The 27,196-nt window shown below is 41.8% G+C and overlaps 1 protein-coding gene across 1 annotated transcript in view; it reads left to right on the top strand.

The window, feature by feature from the left end:
• The window catches only part of LOC118663601 (doublecortin domain-containing protein 1-like), a 73,820-nt gene extending 57,373 nt beyond the window's left edge, over positions 1-16,447 (top strand). Inside the window, exons 18-20 of the mRNA XM_036323398.1 lie at positions 3,537-3,687; positions 6,293-6,402; positions 16,210-16,447. Of these exons, the coding sequence (XP_036179291.1) occupies positions 3,537-3,687; positions 6,293-6,402; positions 16,210-16,272 (324 nt within the window). The 3' untranslated portion in view covers positions 16,273-16,447. The remainder of the gene's footprint in view (positions 1-3,536; positions 3,688-6,292; positions 6,403-16,209) is intronic.
• The last annotated feature ends 10,749 nt before the right edge of the window (positions 16,448-27,196 follow it).

Raw genomic sequence — 27,196 nt, 5'->3', positions numbered from 1 at the left:
AGAGCCTTACCTCTGTTCAGGCATGGAGAGGAGAGAGAAAAGCTCTAACATCTCTTCTTCCTCTCATAAGGTCACAGTTCTGTGGGATTAGTGCCCCACCCTTATGACCTCAGTTAACCATAATTACCTGCTTAAAGGCCCTTTCTCCAAATATAGTCACATTGTGTGTTAGGGCTTCAACTTATGAGTTTGGAGGATGACACAATTCAATCCATCACACTACCCCCAACTAAAGTGCTTGAACCACTAGTTGTCTCTGAATAAGGAAATGATATAATGAAAGCAATATTTTGGGGAGATTAATGTGGCTTAATAGAAAGATACTTAGGAGATGCCTAAAAAGTTTTTAGCATGTTGTTTCTCTTTTGCTTTATTTTTTTATAATGTTTTTATTGATTTTTAGGGGAGGGCAAGGGTGTGAGATAGATGGAAACATCAATGAGAGAGAAATATCATCGATCCGCTGCCTCCTACATGCCCCCTAGTGGGGGTCAAGCCAGTAGGGGGCATGTAGGATGAGCAGTTGAGTGTTGGTTCATGGGTCAACACTCAACTGCTGAGCCACACTGGCCCAGTCTTTTGCTTTATTTATTTATTTTTAAGTTATTTCTTATTGCTTTCCTTTCCTTTTCCATGTCCTTTATTCTTGTTTTTAGGCTCCTGCCTAAGGTTCTCTGTGATCAGTTGGAAATGTGTCATCTCAGGCTATCAGGCTGTCAAGAATACTTCTACAGAGGGGACTTGTGTGTAAAACAAATACACAATGGGAAGAGTTGGGCTCAGATTTCCCTGGGGGAATCCGGCTAATGTCATCAATTCCAGAGAAGCTAAAAGTTTCAGTGGTTGGCACTTTTGCCAGAAGAATGAGGAACAGGACACATTTCAAAGAGCTTCACTCTACACTCTGTAATGAAGCCCCTGGACAGTATTTGAATCCCATCTAATGCAGGCTTTTCCTCAACTTGTTTCACTGCTGTGGCCATTCTGGATGATTTAACCACATCCTTCCTACCCACTCTTTGAACATTGCTAAAGCAGCTCTCATCTCCAACTGCTTTAGGCTCATCTGTCATCCATGCACCAAGGTGGCTTCCTCACCGGATTACTGGCTCTTTCTTCAGGGCCGACATCTTTCTCTGATTTATGATTGCTCAGACCCCTCCTTCTATCGACCAGAAGCATTCATCTTCTCCCATTCCTGCAACATCTCTCCTATTCTACAGAATCTCAAAGTCAGTGTGTTCTCTCTTGGCCAGGGACAGTGCTGAATGTATGAGTGGAAGCTGAAAGAATGAGAAACAGCTCCCTTTGATTTGTAGGGGCAAGTACCTCTTGCCCACAGGGAATATGCAATAGTTCAATGATGCCCATGGGCCCCACCCTGAGAAGATCGGGTCTAGGAAAATTAAACTCACAAAATAGATTGTGGGAGAGAAATGATGCATAGAACATTGTTCCTTTGTTCTGAGCTTTTGTTATGGCAAAAATTACAAACATTAAAGGTCACATGCTGACTAGATGTTTTAGAATTTAATTTTGTTGAAAATACTTTATTTTCAAATTTATTTTTTAAAAGAGTTTTGTAAACTCAATGAATTTGTCTCATGTAAACAGATCTTTGTGAAAACCAAATGAAATAGTGATATATTTAATTCATATTTTGCACTTTTCTTAAATAATGTTCATTTCTCTGATTAGAGGGAAACATAGCCTCTATAGAATTGTGACATTTTAGTGGTAAAGTAGTAAAAAATATAAGCAGTACCTTTATGTGGGATCTTTTCAAGCATCACAAGTTTCTTCCAGAGATCTACCAATACATATTTCTAGGACACCACTAGAGCAGAAAAAAAATGAGTAACTTCTATGAATTGAAGTATGTACCCTTAACATTTTTATCTTGAGGCCTTACAATGTGACTATATCTGAAGGGAGAATTTTAAGAGGCAATGGAGATTAAATAATGTTTTAAGGGTGGAGCCCTAATCTGATAGGATTTGTGGCCTTATCAGAAGAGGAAAAGAGAGATTTCTCTCTTCTCCTACCATGTGAGAATACAAGAGAGCAGCTGTCTGCAAAGCCAGGGAGAGAGCTCTCACCAGAAAGTGAATCAGCCAGCCAGCACCTGGATCTTGGACTTCCCTAACTCCAGACTGTGAGAATTAAATTTGGACCATGTAAGCCACTCAGTATATGGCATTTGTTTTGGGACCCCAAGCAGTCTAAGACAGTGACTACTGTGGAAATTTTAGAAAAATTGCGAAGGGAAGCCATATGAATCTATTACAAGTGAAGTTTTTGGTTCTCTGAATAACATTCTGTTTTCTAATTATAAAACAGTATATAGACATTGTATTATAATTAGAAAAAGAAAAGGCACCCAGAAGGAAATGAAAATTCTGTCAAAAAACAAAAATCACCAAAGTTATTATAATTTTAGTAGATATATTTATGTGGTTACTATAGAGTCATAATTTTTTTGTCATTGTGATCATAGTAGATCAAAGGGCATACACAATTTTGCAATCTGTATTATTCACCTAAAACATTATTGTGACTTTTTATCCATACAATTTAATTATTTTCAATGGTATCATTATGTTCTGTCAAATAGATGGATTGTTATTTATTCATCCTATTTTGTGTTGTTTGCCATTTAAGTTGTTTTTAAATTTTTGCTATTACAAAACATACTCCAATGAACACATTTATATGAAAATCGTTAGGTAATTAGAATTGTTTGCTTTTCTTTTCCTTGCCCATGTCCCTTTTTGCTAATGTTTTACATTTACTTATTATTTTTTTCTATGAAAACTTATTTTAAAATGTTTAATTTGTTTATTTTTCTGACCATTTTTGTAGAAGTCAAATTGTGTTCTAGTTGTCTTACTGCCTAATATTAGTCATGTTATGGCTTTCCCATAGTGAAGGAATTTATTTCATTCAGTTCTTAATCTGAAATGTATGTAATATGGTTTTGACTTTTTGTGTACATGAGAATATCTTTTGTTTTCTATAGCCAAAAGTCATAATTTAGCTGGATATTGAAATTTTATGTTAAAAATCTTTTCCCCTAAAAACTTCATAGACTGCTTTATTTTCTTAGAAACTCATTGTTGCAGAAAACAGGTCTAAACATAATTGAATTTTCCCCCATGTCTGAAATTCATACTTTCCACCCAGTTATATTTAAATTAACTTTGACTTATTAACTTTGACTTATCCTGCATTAACCTATTTGATCTGAAGACATGGCCTGTTTGGGACAGGAAATTTTTCTTCTATTTTTTTGATGATCAAGTTTAATTTATTCTGGATTCTTCTCCAGTAGCCCTGACGTTCCTCATTGTTCAAGCACTTGAGTGAACTTGGTATGTCTTTCTCCCCATCTCCGTTTATATCTCTTTCTAACAATTATAAGTAAAATGAGTGTTCAAATCAGGACACTAGTTCCCTTAAAAGAGTTGAATCTTTAATACTTAACTATGTTGTGACAATCCACCTTCCAATGCTAAGTGTATACCTTGGTGTCTCAGCTGCTAGATGACTGCTCGGCTCGTCTGAAGATGGCCCGCCCAGCCAGCACCCTGTACACCCCCGGGGGAGAGCTGATTCTGTCCTGGGACCAAATAGAGCGAGACATGGTCATCTGTGTGTCCACAGGACATGGCTTTGTAACCCAAAAAGGTATGATGACAGTTTCTCTCCATCGAGTTTCCAAAGAATTAAATCATTCAGTATTTTCTTCCAAGAACTCCTCCTCTACACTGTTCTATTCCATGTTACTAAAGTTAAATGTATAAACTTATGACACTGTTTGCTCTAAAGAAGTCAGAGTTAAAAAAAATCAAAATTCTGTTAGTCTTGTGCCTTATCCCTGGGGCTTATTTGCAGGGATTCTCAAGGGCCTAATTTGAAGGTATTTCCTTAGTGCTAGTATGAACCCTCAGGAAAGTGAGGCTCCATTGTCTTCCTACTTTTCAAATTATTTAAAACTTAGTGTTTGCTTAATAACAACTATTTGGTTTGTAGATTTCCTTTCTTTTTAAAAAATATTGTTTTATTGATTTCAGAGAGGAAGGGAGAGGGAGAGAGAGATAGAAACAAGCATCAATGATGAGAGAGAATCATTGATCAGCTGCCTCCTGCACACCCCACACTGGGGATCGAGTCCGCAACCTGGGCATGTGTCCCAACTGGAATCGAACCATGACCTCCTGGTTCATAGGTCAATGCTCAACCACTGAGCCATGCCAGCTGGGTAGATTTCCTTTCTTTAGTAAACAGTAAATATACACTCATTTAATCATTTTGTCTGTTTTCTGATAATTTTCTTTCATAAATAATAGTGGAAAAGAACATGTATTTGTTTTTAAACCAACTGTTGTCCTTTATCTTATTTATCCTGAGGAATTTAAAGCCCTTTTTGGTAGGTAAGCATAGATCAGCAAAAACATCATTTTAAGGAAATTCTGAAGAGCATTGCTATCACTCTAAAGATATTAAAAGAATAGGAAGTGAATTATCTGGTTTTCTAAAGTAATAAAGCTAGATTGTTTCTTTTAAAAGGTCACCATAAAATGATTATTACTATGTTATATATAAGGTATGTAAACCAAAAACTTTTCAAACTGTCATAATTAGTTCTTTACATTTAGTCATGAAGGAACAAAGCATAGGAATGAAGACTAAAAAGGAGGGAAACAGGAATTTATTGGGATGACCAGAACTGTTTTGGGCATGCTACAACTATTCCTCTAGCACCTTCCTGTACAAAGGAAGAGGCTCCAATCTTGTATTCTTTGTATTCTATTGTCCCTGTCACTCATCATTACCCAACACCCCCGCTCCTGCAGACCCTCATGATGTGGTTCCTTGGAAGAATATGCCAATCATTGGGGTTCTTATCATTGGTATTAGTTGACAGTTTGTGTGTTCCCAAAGTGCATAGCCTATAAAAGAAACCCTTCTGGGTTTCTTTCCTGAAAGAGTTTTCAATCTAAGTATGTAAACACACTTGAAATATTACAACACAATTGAATAGTAGGAGGTACTTACCAAGTCCCTTCATTATTTACTGGTATGCTTAATCTTTCATACTCTTGGGTTGGCCTTCTGTCGCCTGGACCTCAGCCTCCTGGCCTCACTGTGTTCATTGGACCTCTTTGATAAATAAACCTAAGAATGCTGCAGTCAACCTAGCCAAAGGGTATCCAAAATACAGTGCGAAATGTAGGCTGCTTTCCCAGAGGCAGGCTCGTTACCAATAAAAACTATGAAGGGAAGAGAGAAAATTGGAAATGCAAATATCACTCTCCCTACAATTTCCCTCTCTGTTGGCTCTGTGAACCTGTGACTAGGTTGTGTGGACAAACGTTTGTTTTTGCATCTTCAATTTTGTAAGCACGTGGATTACTATGATATGAAAGTTGATTCTTTTTTATGAAAGTGGGTCCCCATAGTACCTGCATATGGTTAGTGGTTTTCTGCAATTGTCTGAATTCTTTCCAGTAAGTGATACATGTCCTAAAAAACCTGATTGATAACAGACTTTTAATTTAATTGCACTTTAGAAACTTAGTTTACCATATGAGTGCTATCTCGTTGTTTTTTTTCTGAAAGAATTAAGTTAGAAATAATTTATAGAAATCTAAATATTCAGAATGTTTTAAAAGAGAGAGAAAGGCTACTAGCATGTATATACTTATAAAGGGACATTTCATTAATTAAAAACTTCATTCATAATTTTTCTGTGGCTTCTTGGCTTATGTGTAGTAGAAAATAAGACAGCCTAGGAGTTTCAAAACTAATACTTTATAATAACTTATTTTGTGTATTATAATGTAAAAACATTTAGCACGTGGAAGTTAGTCATCAAAAAATCACATTGGGCTTTTGGCAAAACAAATCAGATGCCATTAGAATGGTTTCTTTCATACATACCCCTGACAAAATTAAAAGAGTGCTTTATGCCATTTGTCATGAGATCTGAACTGCTCTCACTGCTGTGTTTACCATCTTCTCAGTGGGTTCAATTTTTAGACCACTCCTAGGTTAGCTTTCAGTTCAGGCGTTATAACATGCCTGGAAGGAAGCCCTCTCCAGCAACTGCCATTGTGTAGAAATCCCAAGAATGTTAACACATATGTGATGTGATAAGAAGTCAAGTGTGTCGCGAGAGTCCGGCATGGAGTGAAGGATTTCTGAGGAAACTTCAGTGTTTCATTACCCTGGACTTTTAATTATTTTCCATTAATGCCTTGACTTGCCTCTCAAAATATTTTTTTAACAGAGTTAAAACAACTGATGGAGGTCAGAGCCAGTTATGCCAGAATCCGAAGGCAGCAGGGCCCTGAAGCCACAGACATCGTGGTGTCTCCACCCGAGAAGCTGCAGTCTCTGGTACATCGACTCGATTTCTAGCAGAGCCATCATATTTTGTGCGGTATTTTGCTTGTGTAGCCTATATATGTGTACTAATATACTTGCTTTGATGTGATTATTATTCATCCTTTTTAATTTTTTAATCCTTACTCAAGAATATGTTTTTATTGAGAGAGAGAGAAAGAGAGAGAGAGAGAGAGAGACATTGATGTGAGAGAGAAACATCAATTGGTTGCCTCCTGTAGGTGCCTGGACCAGGGATGGAACCCACAACCTAGGTGTGTGCCCTGACCAGGAATCGAATGCATAAACTTTTGGTGTAGGGATGACACTACAATCAACTGAAACACCCAGTCAGGGCCATCCCCCGCCCCTTTTTTTATCTTTATTGTTGAAAGTATTACAGATATTCCCTTTTTTCCCCATTGACACCCTCCACCCCCGGACCCCCTCCTGCATTATTGTCTGTGTCCATGGGTTATGCATGTATGCATAAAAGTTCTCTGGCTAATCTCTTCCCACCCCTCCCCATCCATCCTTTTTAATTTTATGCTGTCTCTCTCTTTAAAAAGCTATTACCTTTACATTTTACGTAGAGCAGCATTTGACTCCTCAAACCTATTCCTGGAAAGGGAACAGAACTAGACAAAGTAATTCCAGTAAAATAACTATGTTAAGTATATTTTCTTCCAGGAAAAAAGAAAGAAGACTACTAGTTACTATTGAAAAATAACTTAGTGGTGTCAAGTTATATTTATATTTAAATAATAAAATAGACTCTTTGACCACCTACCATTAAATTTGACCCAGACTGACATTTTTTTCTGGCTCAGCCACCATATTTTCCAAATCTCCATGTTAAAATCCTGTATTTACTGAATGAAAAGGAAATGGCTGGTAGCCACTGAATGCCACGTCATGAGTCAATCTTTCCTCCTCCAATTTCCCCTGCGTTTGGCCTGTAGGAACAGTGTAGGACTATATAGGGCACGGCTCGATGTTGTGCACAAGAGTGAAGCTGTATAATTGCAGACATAAGCTCAGTAACCAAAAGTCATGGGCTGTGTCCTTGATACAGAAACTCTGGGAGAGGGTACATGCACTATTTGAAGAAAAAGTCATGGAATGATTTTTTTTTTTTTTAATAGCAGGGTCAAGGAAAATTCTTAGCAATCTTAGGTGTCAGTTTCTTCCTGCGTTGATGAAAGAATCATTTTTTAAAAATAGCAGTGACAAATCAGAGTTTGGTTTCCGGTCTGGGTAGAACATTTCCAGAGAAATGCTCTTTTTCGCTCTCTTCCTCTGAAAGCCACTCACAGCTCTGTCTGAATATAAATTGCAACCTGGCTAGGTGTGTACAGAATGGCTCAGCTGGGCTCACTCCTCCATCCACCACTTTAATGTGATGCAGGGAGGCAGTAGATCATCTCTGCTGAAGGGGGCTCTGGGTAACGCTGCAGAAGGCCCAGTATTTACTCCCTGTCTTCAAGTCAGTGGGGCTGCATGAATAAATTGCTGCCGTCTCCAACCCCGCTAAAAGCAGAGCACAGTGAGGTGAAATTTCCCGTGTTACCTCCACAGCAATTTGCCCTTTTGCAGACATTTTCTCTACATACAGTGGATGTTAGAGATGTGAAGGCATTCCAGAACAGCTTTGTGGAGCATAGAAGGAAAAGATTGCATTTTGTTTTGTTCATCTTCTTCTTTTTTTAAAAAAATAAAAAGAAAGTTCAAACAAGAAGGGTTAAGAAATACACTCCCAGTTATGAAGTAGGCTAACAAGATTCTTTTATGTTTATTAATTTAAATTTTTTTCAATTACAGCTTATAGTCCATATTATTTTATATTAACTTTAGACATATAACATAAAACCAACAGGATTCTTAACCTGCTGAGCCCCTCCCTAGAATGACAGGATCACAATCCCCATAGTCACAGAGCATTTTATGTTTTTTCAAAATATCTTGAAAACAAAGGCGTTTCTCTAGGAGCAAAAGTACCTATCATTTTGCTGCCATGGATAAGTTGATTTGCAATGAAAATGGCATAATTTCAGCCTAGATCAAACGTGCAAATTCCTGTGAAGTCTTCACTGTGGCACGTGAATACGCCTGAAGCGAAAATTGGTAATATCACACAATGTGTATCAAGTACCAGGAGACATAAGGCAAGACTCTGCACTGAACTTTCCTATTACTAGTAAATGGGATTTTAGATGTAATATAACAGTCATCAACACATCACACTTCACCAGCAAGGCAGCAACACTGGCTTCGTTGAGGACGGCTTGTCTAGCTTAGACCTGTTCTTTCTTTATTACTGACCTTCCTCTGTGGTTGGCTGGAAGGTGGACTGGGGAGCCGTTACCCCACCTTCAGCAAGGACTCCAGGATAAGATGACTGCAATTCTGTTCAGCCCTCCTAGGCTTTTAATAAACCCAGTAATTTCCTTTGAGGCCATGTTTATCAAATTTGAATCAGCCTCATATGTATAAGTCACATTTCAATATTTTCCTATCAACTGGAAACCATTTATTATTAAAGACTATAGCAACCATCCTCAAGTCCATGGCTTTCTCCAGAAATGTATTTCCTGCTGGTTCTCACACACCCTTAAGGTGATCCAGATGTGATGAACAAGCAGATCAGCATTGGTGATTGTCCTGGGGGGAAGAACTTTTCTAGATGTTTCTGCCCTACTCTAGCTTTGGTTGCCTGGTGAAGTGTTGGAGTAAAGTTGTATGTTTCTATGCAAGTGAACTAAAAGCAATATGCCTTTTGACAGGCTTTCTGAGATTAACCAACAGCATTTATAAATAAGGATCATTTTATCTGGGTGCTTATATCAGCTTTATAAAACAGGACACATCAGTAATGATTCAAAATGCAGAGGTAGTTTCTTAAAGCAATAACCTTGAATTTCCTTTTTTTTTTTTCTTGATTGTTCATAAAAACTAAATATTTGTTTGCAGGTCAAGAGAACAAAGCAACAAACAAACAAACAACAAAAGGTAAAGATACATCTGTTCTCTTTTAAGAGAGAATCACTTAGAAATTGCGGCCAATAGCTGTTGCAGCATTTGTGAGCTGACCTTTAATAATAGCCCAGGTGTGCTGAGGGCCATCGAGATTTGCGATTGACCAAGGCAGCACATTTTTCCTGGCATCATTTAGAAGAGAGCAATCAAAACCCACAAGTCTGTGTTATTCAAGGACATTACAAAATCCGATGCAAATGTCCTGGGTTAAGTGGAATTTGGACCCAGTGGCGCTCCCCGGTTGTTTTTATTACACCAATGTCTGCAGTTCCCGCCTGCCTCTGAGCACATCTCAACCCCTCCTCATAGGTGAGCAGAAAGAACGAGCAGCAGTTTTGTTCTCAGCACAATAAACTAGAATTCGGCATAAATGGCATGGTTGGGGCTGCTTGGCCAGAAGCAACTGCAGAGCAAGATCAACAAAAACCACTCAGGAGAGGGCTGATGAAAGTAAGTGGACCGGCCGCGGACCGTGGGTGCTCAGTGGGTGCCTGCTGCCCACTCTCATATTTTCTAATTCTTCCCGTCTGTGATGTGACACTACTATCCATAGGCTGTCACCCTGCACCATATGTGCAAATGGAAATATATGAGGAGTGAGGAAGTGCTCACATCCATGGTGCAACTGGGTTGGGGGAGGGAGGAAGAAAGGAGACAGGAAATTATATTTATACGGCAAGGAAAATGGTGGTTCTGAATCAGACGTGCCATCACTCATTATCTGCGGTACCCTGTGCTGGTTTATGGCTGGATACAAGGTGCAGTCAGCTGCTAGATCCATTAGGTCCCGGCTCATCAGTCCTAGTGTGTCCAACTTAGGACTTACTATTGGTGTGTTGGCCTGTGTGAGGATGGTCAATAATGTCAGCTCTGTCAGACCAACTGAGGCAGCTGCCAGTCATCCCTAGGTGCCACCACCGGCAACTGTTATAAAGAAAAGTGCCCAAAGGCACACTCTCCTTAAATTAGCCTGCGGACTGAGTTGGAAAGGAATGGAGGAGAAGAGGGACCCCAAGAAATGCCAGGGTTAGCGCCCAGCAAAGCATAAGATTTTATTTTATTTATTTATTTTTAAATATTTTATTCATTTTTTTTTTTTTTTTACAGAGAGGAAGGAAGAGGGATAGAGAGTTAGAAACCTGGATGAGAGAGAAACATTGATCAGCTGCCTCCTGCACACCCCCTACTGGGGGTGTGCCCACAACCAAGGTACATGCCCTTGACCGGAATCGAACCCGAGACCCTTCAGTCTGCAGGCCGATGCTCTATCCACTGAGCCAAACCGGTTAGGGCAAGATTTTATTATATTGCTTTTGAGATTTCTACCACACTCTCTCTTCCTTCCTGTCCTCTTTCTCCTTGCCTTTTGACTTCTCTCTTCAGTCTTCCTTGCTTTTCTCTTCTAAGGACTTTTAAATCCCATCTTTTATCTTAAAAACAATCGTTCCTGAGCCATTTGTGGGTCAGCAAGAATGCTTCCTTCATATGCTTCTCAAAGTATAATGTGTGCACAGGTGTGATAAAACAGAGTCCCAGACTTGAAAGCAGAGATTCTTATTCGGAGGTGGGGCAGGGAGTCTGCATTCGACAAGCCTCTGGAACAGAGAGCGGTAGCTGACCACACTTGAGAAGCCCACCCAGGAGTTCTGTGCCCCCCCAGCTGGGCGTGGCCCAAGCGCTAAGTACGGTTTCAAGAGCCCTATGGACACTGTTGTTCTCATGTTCAGAGGTTATGAAGGCAAGCACTTGCTTCTTTGTGTAAGAGTCTGAGTCTAAATGTCCTCACGTTTACTCATCACCATTTCCTTGAGAAATAATGGAAATGTCCTTGTGTCCAGACCACCCACCCAGAGATTATAACCAGGCCCAGACGTTGGAGGCAAATCAAATGAGTTGAGGTGCTGAGCTTCCCATGTTAATTAAGCTGCCTTCGGTGCCGATGAAATCTTAAAGGTCATAAGAATAATGTCAGGGTTAGGATACATTTTAAAGGAGCAGAGTCATTTTGAGGGTGGGAGCCATAGCCAGCTTCCTGGAGTTTTCTTAGGCATTCTTATTGCACAAAGAGGAGAAGCTTTGGAACAGGGACAGGAAGGGGTCCTATTTGCCAAAGTGACCCTTTCTCCACTGTAGGAGCTTCTTTTTTTTTTTTTTTAATTATTTTATTGATTTTTTTACAGAGAGGAAGGGAGAGGGATAGAGAGTTAGAAACATCAATGAGAGAGAAACATCAACCAGCTGCCTCCTGCACACCCGCTACTGGGGATGTGCCTGCAACCAAGGTACATGCCCTTCACCGGAATCAAACCTGGGACCCTTCAGTCCGCAGGCCGATGCTCTATCCACTGAGCCAAACCGGTTAGGGCTGTAGGAGCTTCTTGCTGGGGGGAGACTACACCTCTCTGTCCTGTTCTTGCTCTAAGTCCTGGCAGGCTCATCAAAAACTATGAAGTTCCACAGGATATTATTTCATTTCATAATAAGTGCTCTTAGAAAAATTAATTTTCAAAATAGTTCTCTTGCCCCACAAATGGAATCCATATAGGTTGGGAGATAGATACTTTCCTTAGAAAACAGAAAATGAGTTTTCAAGGAACTAATTCTTATATAAATATAGCCAGGCACTCACTGTTCTGAGTGCTGGGCATGCAAAGGTGTATGCAATAGTAGTGTGGCTACGTGGACAGTTCAGAGGTCTTGAACGTTGGTGTAATGGGCATGAAGCAAGGGATGGGTGGGCACATGCCAGTTCTGGAGGGCTTCGTCAGTCATGCTAAGGAGTTTGAATTTTTCTTTTTTCTTTTATCTTTCAAAAAATATTTTTATTGATTTCAGAGAGGAAAGGAGAGGGGAGAGAGAGATAGAAAATCAATGACTAGAGAGAATCTAATCTATTGCCTCCTTCGCACCCCACACTAGGATCGAGCCTGCAACCCCGGCATGTGCCCTGACCAGAAATAGAACTGTGACCCCCTGATTCATAGGTTGATGCTCAACCATTGAGCCACGCTGGCTGGGCTGAAATTTTTTTTTTTTAAGTGCAGTGGGGAGCCATCAAAGGGAACTAATATAAAAGCTGGACTAGACCTTTCATATTAAATTAAGCATACTCAGGTTGGCAAGTTTTGGAGACACATTCACTCCACTTACCTAATCACATGTATTATGACAGACTGAATATTTTGTCCCTCTAAAACTCATGTGTTGAAATTCTGTGCCAGATGTGATGGCATTAGGAGGTGGGGTCTTTTGGAAGTAATTAGGATTAGATGAAGTCATGAGGATGGAGCCCTCATGAATAGAATTAGTGCCCTTATAAGAGAGCTTCCTTCCTCTGCTCTGCTCTGTGCCATGTGCAGATACAGGGAGAAAGAAGTCAGCAGTCTGCAACCCAGAAGAGGACTCTCACCACAACCTAACCAGGCTGGCACCCTGATCACAGACTTCCGGGCTCCAGACCTGTGAGAAATAAGTTTCTGTTGCTTGTAAGCCTATGGTACTTTGTTACAGCAGCCCGAACGAAGGCATGCATTACTACATCAATCCACAGGCTATTACACAAGTTTGTTATAAAACAAGTCTTGCACTTGTTGACAAGGCAGTAGAGACTGACTGAACTTCCTTTATCACATGGCAATCTAAAGCAATGTTGACTATGATCCCTTCTTTGCAAGTTGTAACTTTCAAAACACTCCTAAGGCCTGATAGAGTAGAAAGCATTCTTCCCTCATCAGTGCCCAGAAGGACCCTTAACTGCTGGCTGCCTCTGCTGCAGGCAGCCGGGCTTGGAAGGGAAGACATGTCACCCCCTTTCACAAGTGTGATGATTTGTGGCTGAGACGGGAGAGCCTGCTCTCTGAACCACATGCCCCCTGGTGCAGGCAGGCTAAGGAAAGATGAATGGCATTATAAGACAGACATCTGAATGTTTCATATTAAATTAGTCCCACAGAGCGCCCAGAATTCTCATTCCATAAATCACCAAGTAAAATAAACTCACTCCCAGGTTAGATTGCTGTGACTCTGGCCTGGGGTGTCATAGATAATCTGAGAACAGTTAAACATTTGTCTGAAATAGTAATAATTTTCAGCATATTTACTCAGTGACATGGAGGTGACCCAGACTGATCTCTGTTGCCAGAAACAGCATGTAAATGGGAGTCAGCCAATTTAAGAGATTTCCAAACACGAGTCACTGCTCCTCGCCCCCTCCACCTACTCGGAAACTGCCATGAGCTGCTTAAAGAGCTGCTGGGGCTGAGATGAGCAAAACTCACCACCCCTGAGAGTAGGTGTAAAAGAGCCCTGATGTGCCCACCCCTTCGCTACGTTACTGTTGCGGCACCATCTTGAAATCCACCTTTACCTGGTCTTGCTCTCAGCATCACAGAGCTGGGAGGCACCTTGATTCCACTAAAGCTGCAATTCTCTTCAATGACAAAGGTTTATTCTGAGAATAATCTACCTATCCTTGGGCCTATTCTGGTTCTTCCATTGCTGAGCAGACACTGTAGCTACAGGGGCATAATAGAATGGAAGGAACATTAGACTGTGGTTTATGAGATCATTCAGCTCGATGCTAAGTGGTTGGGGCCCCATCTGAGCTCCTGCTTCCTCTTCTATAAAATGAGGAATGTAAAGTCTTCCATCTCTAAAGTCCCACCCAACTTTAAAAGTCTGATTCTGATTCAGTAGTGAGATTCAGTTAGCACCCCAGGTGACCTTGGGAAGCCTCTCTCTCTGCTTGGTCAGGCCTTTCTACAGGTGTTCACTAGGACCTGCATCCAGATCATCTCCACCCTCAGAAACCCACTTTAAATTTTTATCAGAGTGACAGAGGCAGGGATTGGCACAGCTTAGTGGTGGCTCAGGCCTGGAGGTGGTTCCTCCCAGGGAAAGATCTCCGGTCTTGGTGTGAAAGGCCTGAACTGGGTCTTGCCTCCTGCCCTGCTGGGCAAGTCCTTTGACGTGAGGATCAAATCAGAAACATGGAAGGGAAAGGCCACTAACGCTGCAGAGTGTCTACACGCACCAGAACCCATGTTGGCCTTCTACACTGTTGTCTGCTTCATTCCACTCTCAGGGCCACCCTCAGAAGTAGGTCTGTTTTCTACTTCCGCTTTCACATTTCACAAATGATGAAGCTGCACTGCTGAGAGGCGAAACACCTTGCCACCAACCAATAAGTGGCAGGGCCGGTATTGGAGCCCAGATCTGCCTAACCTCAAAGCCTGTGCTTTTTCCATTATTCAGTGCTGTAGGAATTTCAGGCATGGTTATTGGTAACTCTAAAACTGAGTTCACTGTTGCCTTCAAGGAATAGTTTTAGGGTCTAGTCCAGCCGTGGGCAAACTACAGCCCGCGGGCCGGATCCGGCCCGTTTGAAATGAATAAAACTAAAAAAAAAAAAAAAAGACCGTACCCTTTTATGTAATGATGTTTACTTTGAATTTATAGTTCACACAAACACTCCATCCATGCTTTTGTTCCGGCCCTCCGGTCCAGTTTAAGAACCCATTGTGGCCCTCGAGTCAAGAAGTTTGCCCACCCCTGCTCTAGTCACTGCTGTCTTGGAAGGTTTCCCCCATGATGGCTAAGTTAGGCAAAGGGATTTGCACTTGGATGCTCAATCTGAGGTAGGAGGAGCACTGCCAAGGGCACGAGAGAGGCCCTGGTCAGCTCATCTGGACCCAGCAAGCCATCAGGGGTCTCATTTCTTACCCCAAAGGCTGTATGCATCCGTGTATTAGTTGCTAAGGCTCTGGTAACAAAGTACCACAAACCGGAGGCTTAAACAACAGAAACTCATTGTCTCACAGTTCTGGAGGCTAGAACTGTGGTTCCTTCTGAAGCAGGTTTGGGAAGGATCTGTTCCATGCCTCCGCCCTAGCTTTGGGTGGTTTGCCAGCAATGTTTGGCATCCCTTGGTTTGTAGAATCATCACCAGATCTCTGCCTTCACCTTTACATGTCATTCTCCCTATGTACCTGTCTGTGCCCAAATTTTCCCTTTTTTATAAGGACTCCAGTCATATTGGACTAAGGGCCCACCCTAGTCCAGAATGACCTCATCTTAACTAATTACATTTGCAGTGATCCTATTTCCAAATAAGATCACAGTCTAAGATGCTACAGGAGTGGGGCTGGGGGCGGGGAGTGGGGGAGGTGAATACCGTGGGGGAGGGAAAGCACTTTTCAATTCATAACAGTCAGCAGCAAAAGCCCCAACCCTCACCCACACATGCATTTCACGTGAGCACCAGTGCTGTACCTGAAAGATCACAGCGTTCTTTCTGGAAGGCATGTCTCTCTCCCTTTTATGTCTTTCATGTTTCTTACTAACACTGGAGTCCGATATTAATGGAAAAACCATTAAAAAGAAAACTATTATCCTATGAGGCAAAGTGAATGCACTCAACTGTAAAAGGAAGACTTATCGATCAATTTCAGGTAAACCTTGCTTGTCAGACACTTTGCAGCTAAGGAATGTGTTTTTATTGCCTGGCCAGATAGTTCTGATTTCCGGTCAGTCTTAGTAAAGACCCCTTTTATAACGTTGATAAAATTTTATCACAGAGCCATGAAAACAAAATTAGATTTCATAACTCACATCAAGCCTTGAAAGGGATGCCTCTATAAATTTTACAAACCTTATCAAGTTTTAACCCACCTATTCTGATAAATATTTTAAAAATAGCAACTTCTACTGAAACTTGTGGATATATATGTGTGTATATAAATTAGTGTGTGTAAAAATATTTTCTTTTTCTCCCTCTCTCTCTTACAGGAAAGAAAACTTTCTTCGCCTATTTGTAAACAGAAGACTGTGACAGAAAAGCCTATTATTTAGATTGCAGAACACTCTGAATTTAGGAAAATCCACTTCTATAAAAGAAATCTGTGTCATTTACTTAAAATTTAGTCCTAAAATGTATCCTTTGAAATTACTAGCCCAGCAGGTGTGGGTCAGTGGCTGAGCATTGACCCATGAACCAGGAGGTCATGGTTCGATTCCTGGTCAGGGCACATGCCCAGGTTGCAGGCTTTATCCCCAGTAGGGGCGTGTAGGAAGCAGCTGATCAGTGACTCTCTCTCATCGTTGATGTTTCTATTTCTCTCTTCCTCTCCTTTCCTCTCTCTGAAAATCCATAAAAACATATTTTAAAAAATATTTAAAATGACTGGATTTTTCATGGGCAGATTTTGAAGAATCATCAACACTGATAAATCATCTATAAATTATCTATAAATTCCTAATAAGACACATCATAATCAAGGACAGTGTTAGCCATAGATATTTTATATTCAAGTAAAATTCTGTGTGTACATTCTCTAGTTTTTCCAGTCTATAGAGTGGTCTATTGGGGGAAAAATTATGTGTATATTGAGCACATCTTGTCTCCCCAACGAGAAAGTAAGTACATCAAGAGACAGGGCTGTGCCCACAAGGGCCCAGGGATAATGCCCAGCAGTCCTCCTCCCAGAGCAACATGATGGGGCGGACGATGAGGCTCAGCCATCTTTCACTCTTGCGGACCACAGACTGGCATTACAACTGTGCAACAGGCACAGAGGATCTACTTGATAGAATTTCATTTCAGTCAGTTGTGCAGGAACTGAAACCCTCAGAGTCAAATGAAATGGAGTTATAGTTGGATAGTCCTTTCTGCTTTTCAGAGGCTAGAAACACTTCTCCAAACTGTGCAAACAAAATAAATGTCATGGTGTCAACCAGGCCTCCGATATTCTTGAAATATATCTTTGATGACTGTACATTTTTGTTTCAAATGCCAAATTGAAAGAAACACTCAAAAGTTATGTGAAATTCCTTATAAATGAATTGACAGCATTCAAAACCTCAATAGATTTTTGTAAGGAGTTCTCAAACTATTCTCGTTCATATACCCCTTTGAGAATCTTTTGAAAGGCCATAAACTTACAAAATGGACCTACAAAAAAATGTTTCTTTCATACCATGCATGAGGCTCACAGGTCTACCTGAAAAACATCTGCAAACTCCAAGTAAAAAACTCCTGGTGCCCTAGCTGGTTTGGCTTGGTGGATAGAGCGTTGGACTGTGGACTGAAGGGTCCCAGGTTCGATTACGGTCAAGGGCACATGCCTGGGTTGTGGGCTTGGTCCCCCCAAGTGAGGGCAAGGGTGTGTGTGCAAGAGGCAGCCAATCAATGATTCTCTCTCATCATTGATGTTTCTATCTTTCTCCCTCCCTTCCTCTCTGAAATCAATAAAAATAATTTTTTTTAAAGTTCTTAAAAAAAAAAAAAAGAACTCCTGGTATAAGAGAAGATATTTCTGAGTTCCATAATCTTTAAGGTTTGGGGGACATAGGATCTGTACTTTTCAATGGGAGAGTTCAAAGTACATGTCCAATGAAACAGATTCTAACTTTCACTGTGGTAATATGTTATGTCGTTACATTAAAAAACAATAAACCATGATGATTTCTTATCATCCTCGAGTGTGACTTTTGCATCTATGAATCTTAAGTGAGAAAAGAGAAGGAAATATAAACTTCTTCACACAGTGGTGTGAACTTTGGGCATTCCTTGGAGAAAGCACTTACTACGTGGGAGAGAAAAGCTAATGAAGCTGACATTTCTTACCATCACAAAGCTGTTTTACTTGCTACTCTTACAGGCAGAAGGGAATACGTATTGTTTCCCTGCTGTCTATCAGGAGGATAATTGGGGAGCGGCAGCTGGGCAGTTCAGCCGAGTGGCCGACGACAAGGGTGCCTGGGAGTCAGTGCTACTGGCCCTAGAAAAACTGTTGGCTTGGAAGCCCCTGCTGTCTCCACTGCTACTTTAGTGCACTTACCTTTTATATAAGGTGGCGATGTTTCCACACGTTTCGGTAACTTGCTGATCATTTTATTGCAAGTCATGTTACAACTGTACTTCAGTTAATTTAGTCAAAGCTTACTGTACTACCCGTCAGAAATCATGTTAAAATGCTTTTATAACTCCCTTTAAGGTACTGTTTTGAAACCTCCTTCAAACTGTTAAGTTTTTATATGGAAAACTAGGAGCCCAGTGCGTGATTCAAAATCGCACGCTGCCGCCCACCCTTGAGTCGCCAGTCCGGTCCTGCCTCGCAGTCTGGCTCTGCCTCCCTCTCCGGCCCTTGAAGCAGCCAGCAGCCGCTGCTGGTCAGGCCCTTCCCCAGTGCAATCGCTCGGAGGCCCCTGCTGCCCCACCCCCGACGCTGCATGCCCAACCTCCCCCTGTCCGGTCTGCCCGTTATGGCATCCTGGCTAATTAGCATATTTCTCTATTTTATATATAGATATATTGGATTATAATTTAATGTCACTGTCCTTGGCTAGAGTGCTAATATTAGGAAGGAGACTCAGCTGGAGGTCAAAGTCACCCTCCAAGGCTGCTCAATCTGTCTCTGCTTTGTTCCCGGAACACAGCACATACCTGGAACACAGTAGGTGCTCATTAAATGTTTGTAAAATATCAGAGCTGAGGTTCAGCCCTGGCTGGGTTTCTGATGACCCATGGAACATCTATTTTCTCATCTGTGAAAAGACGATAACAATAATTGAGTAGTCTCCAAAATTAGGCATACAGTGTATATAAAAGAAGTATGCACCATTGTATTATTACAAGGGGAAGAAAGAGATCATAGACTTCGAATTCAAAATAAGATATTTTATGTTATAGAATTTTAATGCTATATTAAAATTAGAGGAACCATCACACCCTAGGCCTTAATGCATCAAAATATTGAGCTTTCTTTCATTCATGCATACAATCTATGACATCTCAGAGCTGCCTTGTGACTGATAATAGCTGATTCATCAGAAGACTCTCAAGTTTTAGATACACTGGATTCTGACAAAGGCAGAGTACAACAAATTTTGAGATGACCTCAGAAACGTTATTGAATCTGTATTTTCCTCTCTTGGGGCCCCAGGAGAATGTCACTTTAACTAACCATGACTGCCACCACCTCCACTGATACCCCCAGGGTCATCAGAAGAGGTAGGAGCGCAGGTGATAGAGGCAAGGAATGCTAAACTAGGAAACTGCCTGCTACATATCCAGCACCTTGTTAGTTTTTTCATTCATGAACCTGTTTAGTCCTCACACGTGTTATTAAGCCTGATGCTGAGAGCATGGGCACTACAGCCCGCACTCATTTGTTCATGCGAGGAGTATTTATTTATTGCGCACCTTCTATGGGCTAAGTACTTGTTTGATCAGTTCTGTTTGACATTAGATAACCCTTCTTTGTGTGAAGAGAAAAGGAAGGGCACAGAAGAGGAGGGAAAGAGGAAAAGATGAGTGCAAAGAATAGCCTACTTGTTCCTTTGATTGAACTTGGGAGAAACAACATTTTTTTTTTTCTCTTGCTGCCACTCTCTGAGCTTCTGGAATCTCTCTATCTGCTCTCTGTTTGAACTTGGGAAAATATAAAACTTATATTTTCTCTGTTCCCAGAGCTTTCAGAATCCCAAAGCATTTGGTTTAGATTAAATCCGTTGACCGAGGCATTATAATTCGGCTTCAACACAGATGATGCCATCACCCGCCGCCTTATCTAACCGAACCGCTTATTACAGTAACAGAGCATACTGGTCGGGGGCAGGGGCAGGGCCGGGGGAGAAGGTCACGCAGGTTCAGCAGCCACATGCACGCAGCAGGGTGGTGTCCTTCTAGAATCAAAAGGAGCGGATTCATAAAATCCAATCAGGAGCATGTGTGTGCATAGGAGCCTTTTTTTTTTTTTTTGCCTGAATCTAAATTATAGAGATTTTAATAGCTTCAGTAATTAGACAAGTATGCAGTCAACCCCATTATGTTCCTGTGTAATATCACACTCCCCAGGGCCCACCTTCCCTGCTTGCTGGGCTCCCTGCATGGGCCCCTTCCCCCTTACTTTCTGCCATAGGGAAGCAGTTTTCTTTTCAAAGAGCTCACTGTTCATATTGTTTGTGTTCCCTCGATCTGGATTTGCTTTCTCAAGGGTTTCACCATTGCATCGCCCAGTCATGCAGGCAAAGGACAGCACGGGGTCTGGCCGTTCACGTGCTGCCCCCACAGTGCGCAGGGCACACTCAGGGTGCCACAGTGGACACGGCAGTAGTCAAGAAGGCACTCAGCTTGACAACTGGCACAGAGAAGACACTTCAAAATGTATACAACTGAGTCTATTTAACAAACTCTTCCTTGTTCAGTTACTGACCTTAAAGGAAGCCAAACAAAACGCAACCTTCACGATCTTAAACCATGGGCTCTTTTTGTGGGAAACTGCCTTCCTACCTCCCCGATGGCCTCTCGTTATGTATCTCTCTTGTTTTGTAACTTTCTATTTTCCGGAGTGATATTTCACTTTATCAGCGAGGATCACCTCCCCGCAGGCGCCGAGGGCTATATCTGGAGATATATTGGACATCTTGGGGTTTTCTTATTCTTTCCTCTAGAGAGAAAAAAAAAAAAAAAAGCTGTTGGTGATTGAAATTAAGGACAGGAAGCGCTGTATTGCTAAACTAATGCAGGTTAATCACTAGATTGACGGTTTCCATATGCAGACGCATATTTTCCTGGGGGCTGTCAGAAAGGGGCTTTCATCGCCATTTGTTTTTATGAAGATATTCCCAAAGAAGAACGTCTGGAGTTTTGTGTGCTGAGGTCACCTTTTCCTATTCCCTATCCAGTCCCCTCACCTAAATGAGGACGAAGAAGAAGAAGAAGAAACAAGACCTGAACTATCTTTTCTTCACAAGGATTTGAAAATTGTCCCCTGAAAGCAATTCTAGAAGTCTATAAATTTGGCCTCCAAACCACTTAGAAAAGGAAAAAAGATAGCATAAAATTAAAATCTTATAATTGACTTCATTATAATTGGCAAACTGATACTCTCTTTTCTCTCCTGAGTGGGTACCAGACAGACAGAAATAGTAGCGTGGGCCACAGCAGCAGACTTGAAAGTCAGAGATGTTTTCTAAGACTCGATCTAACATCTTTTCTACAGAGACAGATGAAAGGATAATGAGCTGAGGTATTTCTAAAGGATTCTCACAACTTACAACTCAAATAAATCTAGTTTAAAAATATGTGCGTGTTTGAGGCTCTAATGGCTCAAAATGTTATAACTAAATATTTTGCTTAACCCAGGAAAGACAGAGGGGGTGTCTGAGTGAATTAGAACTTAGGAAGGCCGCCTCTGCCATGGCAGTTTCCTCCAGAAGAGAATGGCTAATTCATACGCGACATATTCTTGTCACTCCTCCGGAGAAAGGATGCTCTGGGAGGAGCCAGCCGCTCAGCATTTCGCTCCTGGTCGGGATTGATTCCAGATGTGGGAGGTACATGCTAGAAAGGGTTTGGAAATGGAGTGGAAATGAAAAACCCCTCAGGCCATTTGAGTGTTGATGACAGATGAGGTAGGTATGTTCAGGTAACTAATGAACGCGCTGCTGGGAGCTGGGAGAGCGTTCGGTCCAGTAGATATTTAACAGGCAGGAGGGACCCAGCTGAGCCTTCAGGGCCGCCCTCCCACCCCAACCCATGCACCAAGAACAGGGGGAACGTGGACTCCTGATGGTAACACATAATACCCAAAGCTGAGGCTCGGCGGCTCTGTACACGAGCTGAGTCTTAGTCTTTCCCTAAAGCTCATTCATAATTCGTGAACACATTAAAATTTTTTCTATTATTTGATTTATTGTGGCGGTTTCATTACTGGAAGAAACATTGAACCAGTGTTCGCTGTGTGTATGTCCGAAAGGCCAAATAAGAGGCAGATTAGTAGAGGAATCACAAACAGATCTTGAAGTGACCCAGGCTTAGGTTTAAGTATTGACTCTGCTACTGCCTAACTTGATCTTGGGTGGGTTATTCTAAGCCACAGTTTCCTTATCTTTAAAGTGAGTATGACATTAGTATTTAGTTTAGAAGCATTGTTTTAAGAATTAGATGAGGTGATGTATATGAAGCAAGTAGCCTAATAATTAATGCTCAATAAGTGTAAAGCTAGCATAATAATTATTGTTATTCTAGGAATGGAGGTTGGACCAGCAGGTGACACACAATCCCAGCATGGAAAATTACTTTCTAGCAATAGAGATGTCGATGCACAAGCACTTTATATTATTAATGCGTTCCTGCTATTTTCAGCTTTAATATTGGTATTTCAGTTAGGGTTCTTAGTTGCATGCAACAGAAATTTACTCTTGACAACATAAGCCACCAGGAGGTTGCTGGAAGGCTAACAGGAGGCTCACGGAATTGAAGGGATGCCAGAGGACGACCCTTGGAAATAGAAAGCTCAAGAAGCAGAAGGCAGGAAGCAGAGCAGGAGACACAGCAACCCTCTGGTACCCAGAGAGCCAAGCAGTAATGACTTTCCATCATTCCCTTTAGACCTGGTCAGCAGTGCAAAATTCCAAGTCTCAGGAGGGAATAGCATGTCTGTTTGGCCAAGCTCAGTTTCCATGCCTAATCCCTGGCCATATGGTGGGGGCAGGGAGAAGAAAAATCACAGACTTGAGGGGAAACTAGAATGGTATAAACAAAGAAAATGTATGCTGGTAGCCAACACCCATAAAAGTCTTTTATTACTGATACAACCTTATATAATGCATTCCACAGAAATTTCACTTGTTTTAAGCCATGAACTCTTGGATACAATGGTCATGTTGCTTGGGTCATACTCCCAGGTTCTCAGAGCGGGAGAAGACTTAAAAGTGATTCTCAGTTTGTCTTGAGTGAATGTGCAAGAGAAAGTACTGCCCAGGCTCCATCTCCAGATTCTCCAAACTTTCTAGATTGCTGAGCAGGTGATAATGCTCTGCGAAGACAGACCAGTCTACATGCACATTCACATACATGCGTACACACACACACGTATACACACACACACACACACACACACACACACACACACACACACAGGCAAAAACTAAAGCTTGGATTGCCACATACTTTCTGCTGGAATTCTGGGCCCTATGGAAATGATTCAAACACTCCATGAAAGGTGAGCAACACTCAGCCATCCCAAGGTGAGTACAAAGAGTTCTCCCAATGCCCCCTGACAGCAAGATGGTAAACTATCTGATCTCTAGCCAAAGTAAAGATAAAACTGCCTCAACAGGTTTATTGCCATAGGTGCAATAAGTTCCCGTAGAGTCCTGGCCTTTAGTAACAGAACAATCAGTTCTGTTAGGATTGTATACAGTGGTCGGCAAACTGTGGCTCGCAAGCCACATGCGGCTCTTTGGCCCTTTGAGTGTGGCTCTTCCACAAAATACCAGCTTCTGTGCGTGGGCCACGAAGTTTCAATAGCACTGTACGTGCGCACCCGCACGTGGTATTTTGTGGAAGAGCCACACTCAAGGGGCCAAAGAGCCGCATGTGGCTCGTGAGCCGCGGTTTGCCAAGCCGCAGTTTGCCAACCACTTATACTATAAGAAAAAACATGGCTGAAGTAGTGACTGTCAAATTAATACTAAATGTAAAGAGTAAGTGGTAAAATCCAGAATGTTCTGAAGTAGTATCTCTCTGTGTCCTCAGGTTCCTCCTCAGTTTTGCTCATTATTCTGTCTCAGTTCCTAGCTTAGTACTCAACAAGCGCATAGTAGATAATCAATAAACTTTCTTTGAACGTCAACCCTCACCAAGTGAACATAGAGGTGCATTAAGATGCCAAATCCTGTAAGGAGTTGTGAAATGTAATGTATCTTTTATATTATCTACTTTGAATTCTGAAGTCTGGCTTTTCTATTTGCTCCAAGTCTTACCCACCTTAGATAAAGCAGGCTACTTCTATTCATCAGCTTCTCCTACTACCACCCACAATAACTCAAGACCACTCCCTTTGCTGTGGATATTTTCTGATACTTTCCCCTTCCAAGCTCGACCTATAGTTAATTAGTTAGTTAGTTAGCTTTTTAAATCTAGAGATTTCACTAAGACATTTGCCACTCAGACCTCAAACTTTAGGAAGAGAATGCTGGACTATTCCTCATAGAGGAATGCTTTCTGTGTACCCTTTAGCCCACTAGGTGGCATCTCGGCACACGGAAAGCTGGATCTTTGGCAAAAGCTGTTTATTGCTTTGAACTATCTAGTTGTAATATTATTGAAACTCTCAGCATTTGGGACCTGGAAGATTGCTATGCTTCTGTATTAGATAAGAAATGTTCTAATTTCTTATCTTTCTGATGGATTACTGTTCTGAAATTGCACCCTAGGATGAAAAAGTTGGTATGGAGGCACTCCTATCAGGTAACTCCCATAACTGTGAGGTGTGATTAAAAATATATAAACAACAGACTACCTGGTGACATTTAGGCCTGATTTATAAACATACTAGAGGCCTGATGCACGAAATTCATGCAAGAGCAGGTCTTCCTTCCCCTGGGTGCCAGCACCAGCTCCCCTCTGGCACCCCCGGGCGCCGGCACCTGGATCCCGAGCTTCCCTCCAGCCGCCAGTCTGGGTCTCCCTCTTTAGGGTGATCATGGACCCCCCCCAGTTGATTGCCCCGCTGGCCGGTGACCTCTGCAGGGCGATCATGGGGCGATGGCTGGGCCCCCGACCAACCACATCGCACCACCTTGGCTGGCCTGGCGCCAGTGGGTGTCATAGCGTGGTCCCGGATGGTTGTCCGGATGGTCATTCCACTGCTCAGCCATTGACATCCTAGGCCTGGGTGGGTTTCCCTCCCACATGCTCCTATTGCACCCTATATTTCCGCCATCATCACCCCCGTTGCACAGGACTACAACTACCTGTTGTTTAGTATGTGTCTCTGCCTCTAGACTGTAAGCTCAGTGTAGGCACAGAGCCCGACTCTTCTTTCACCACTGTATCCCCGAGGGGGTCAGATGAGTGCCTGTTCCTCAAAAAATATTCACTAAATAAACAATTAAATTTCTAGGGAAGAAGAGAATGTGCAAAGGTCACTCCAAAACACACCATTCAAAATTCCTCCTCCTCCCCCTGCATTGCCACAGATTCCAATCTCAATTATGATGATGATTCTGGCCTTTTGCTTTATATCACCACTAGAGCAAATAGCATCCAAGGACTGCTGCCCAGAAATAACTTTGGCTGTTCAAGCATAATTGAGTGCATTAGATTAAATGAACATTTATTGACCACAAGTAGATAGGAACAACCAAACTTCTCATGCAACAGTTGGTATTCTACCCTCACCAAGGTGTCCCCCTCAAAATAGCTTCTCATCTTACGTTAATTGGATACAGATGGATATACAGGAAACAGTACACATTGTATAACAAAATAATTTTTGTCACAAAAGACATTCTTGCAAACGGGACTGGAGCTTTTGGCTGCTTCTGGCAAGGAGATTTTATAAATGAGTCTTTGTAGCAGAGGTCATGAGCTTAGGCTCTGGCATTATACCAACTGGGTTGTAATCCCAGCTCCACCACTTCCTGTCTTGAGACCTCGAGTATTTTATTTAACATCTCATGAAGCTATATTTTAAAAATATCATCTATCTTATAGGGTTGTTGGGAGGATTAAATGAAATGATGTGTATGAACTCTTAGCATAGTGGCTGGCCCTGCAGCAAGAAATCAATAAACATTAGCTATTATTATTATTATTATTAATCTGAATGGCTTTTCTTAGAAGCCCTTTGTATCAGTGACAGCCAAAATGAATATTCCATAGGTTCCCTCATACATCTTTAGGCTCTGTCCATTAGATTCTGACACTGTGGCTGTAAATAATAACAAATGAGCCCCAGGTGTACCTCAGCTTTGTGTATTTAAATCAGAGCCAAAGAATCATGATCCACCTTCCTTTTCCTTCTTGGACTAGGTTTTCTTCTCTATTATTTCCGAGATTAGGTATCTAGCCATGGCCCCCACCCCCACCCCCATCCCCAGCATCCCCACCTCTGTCTCCATTTATCCACTCATCTATCTGTTCACTCAATAGGCATTTATTACTGAGTCCTAGGTGCTGTTTACCCACAGATTCCGCCTCTTGGCAAGTTTGTAGTCTGGAGGGAAAGATGAAACACACACACACATAACTGAGAAGAGTTATACGTGATGAAGGTCAGAAGGGATGGCCATCGCATAGTAGAATTCTGAGGAAGTAGAGAATCACTGCTATTTCAGCACCCACACTGCGTGCCCAGATAGATAGAGAGATGCTGGTGAAGATGCAAAAGTAAAAAATTTAAAAAAATTTGAAAGTCACTGTTCTGGTACTTAAGGAATTTGGAAACGTGGAGGGAGACAAAACCAAAGGCAGTTCCGGCTGTATCCCAGCATTAGCACCATGCCAGGCCCTCAACAGACCCTTCAGTTAAAGATAGAAATACCCCTGGATTAAGATCCTTGAAAGGAAGAAATTGAAAGCCGTGCTACTATCTCACCACTGAGAGCAGGAAAGACCTGGAAAGGAGGGCACAGGAGGCATTCTGGTCCCTCAAACACTTGGCTTCTGTATTGGTTTGCTGGGGCTGCCATAACAAAGTACCACACACTGCGTGGTTTAAACAACAGACATTCACTGTCTTGAGGCTCCACAATTGAGCTGTCGGTAGAGTTGGTTTTTTCCTAAAGGCTGGGAAGGAGGGATCTGTTTTCAAGAGAAGGACGAGCTTGAGCAGAAACATAGAGTAGGGAGATTGGCAAATGCATTGGGGTGTGGTTGAGTGAGAAAAGTACTTTTCAAACTTTATGGAACCACAGAATCCTTCTCGAGGTGAGATTCTAAGCAAACCCACCAAATATTGAAAGGAGCACTCTCTGGTCTAAA

The sequence above is a fragment of the Myotis myotis genome, unplaced genomic scaffold (genome assembly GCF_014108235.1).
Source record: "Myotis myotis isolate mMyoMyo1 unplaced genomic scaffold, mMyoMyo1.p scaffold_m19_p_10, whole genome shotgun sequence".
In the NCBI taxonomy this organism is placed as follows: domain Eukaryota; kingdom Metazoa; phylum Chordata; class Mammalia; order Chiroptera; family Vespertilionidae; genus Myotis; species Myotis myotis.
The sequence above is the reverse complement of the archived record's forward strand: the minus strand, read 5'-3'. Positions and strand labels throughout refer to the sequence as shown.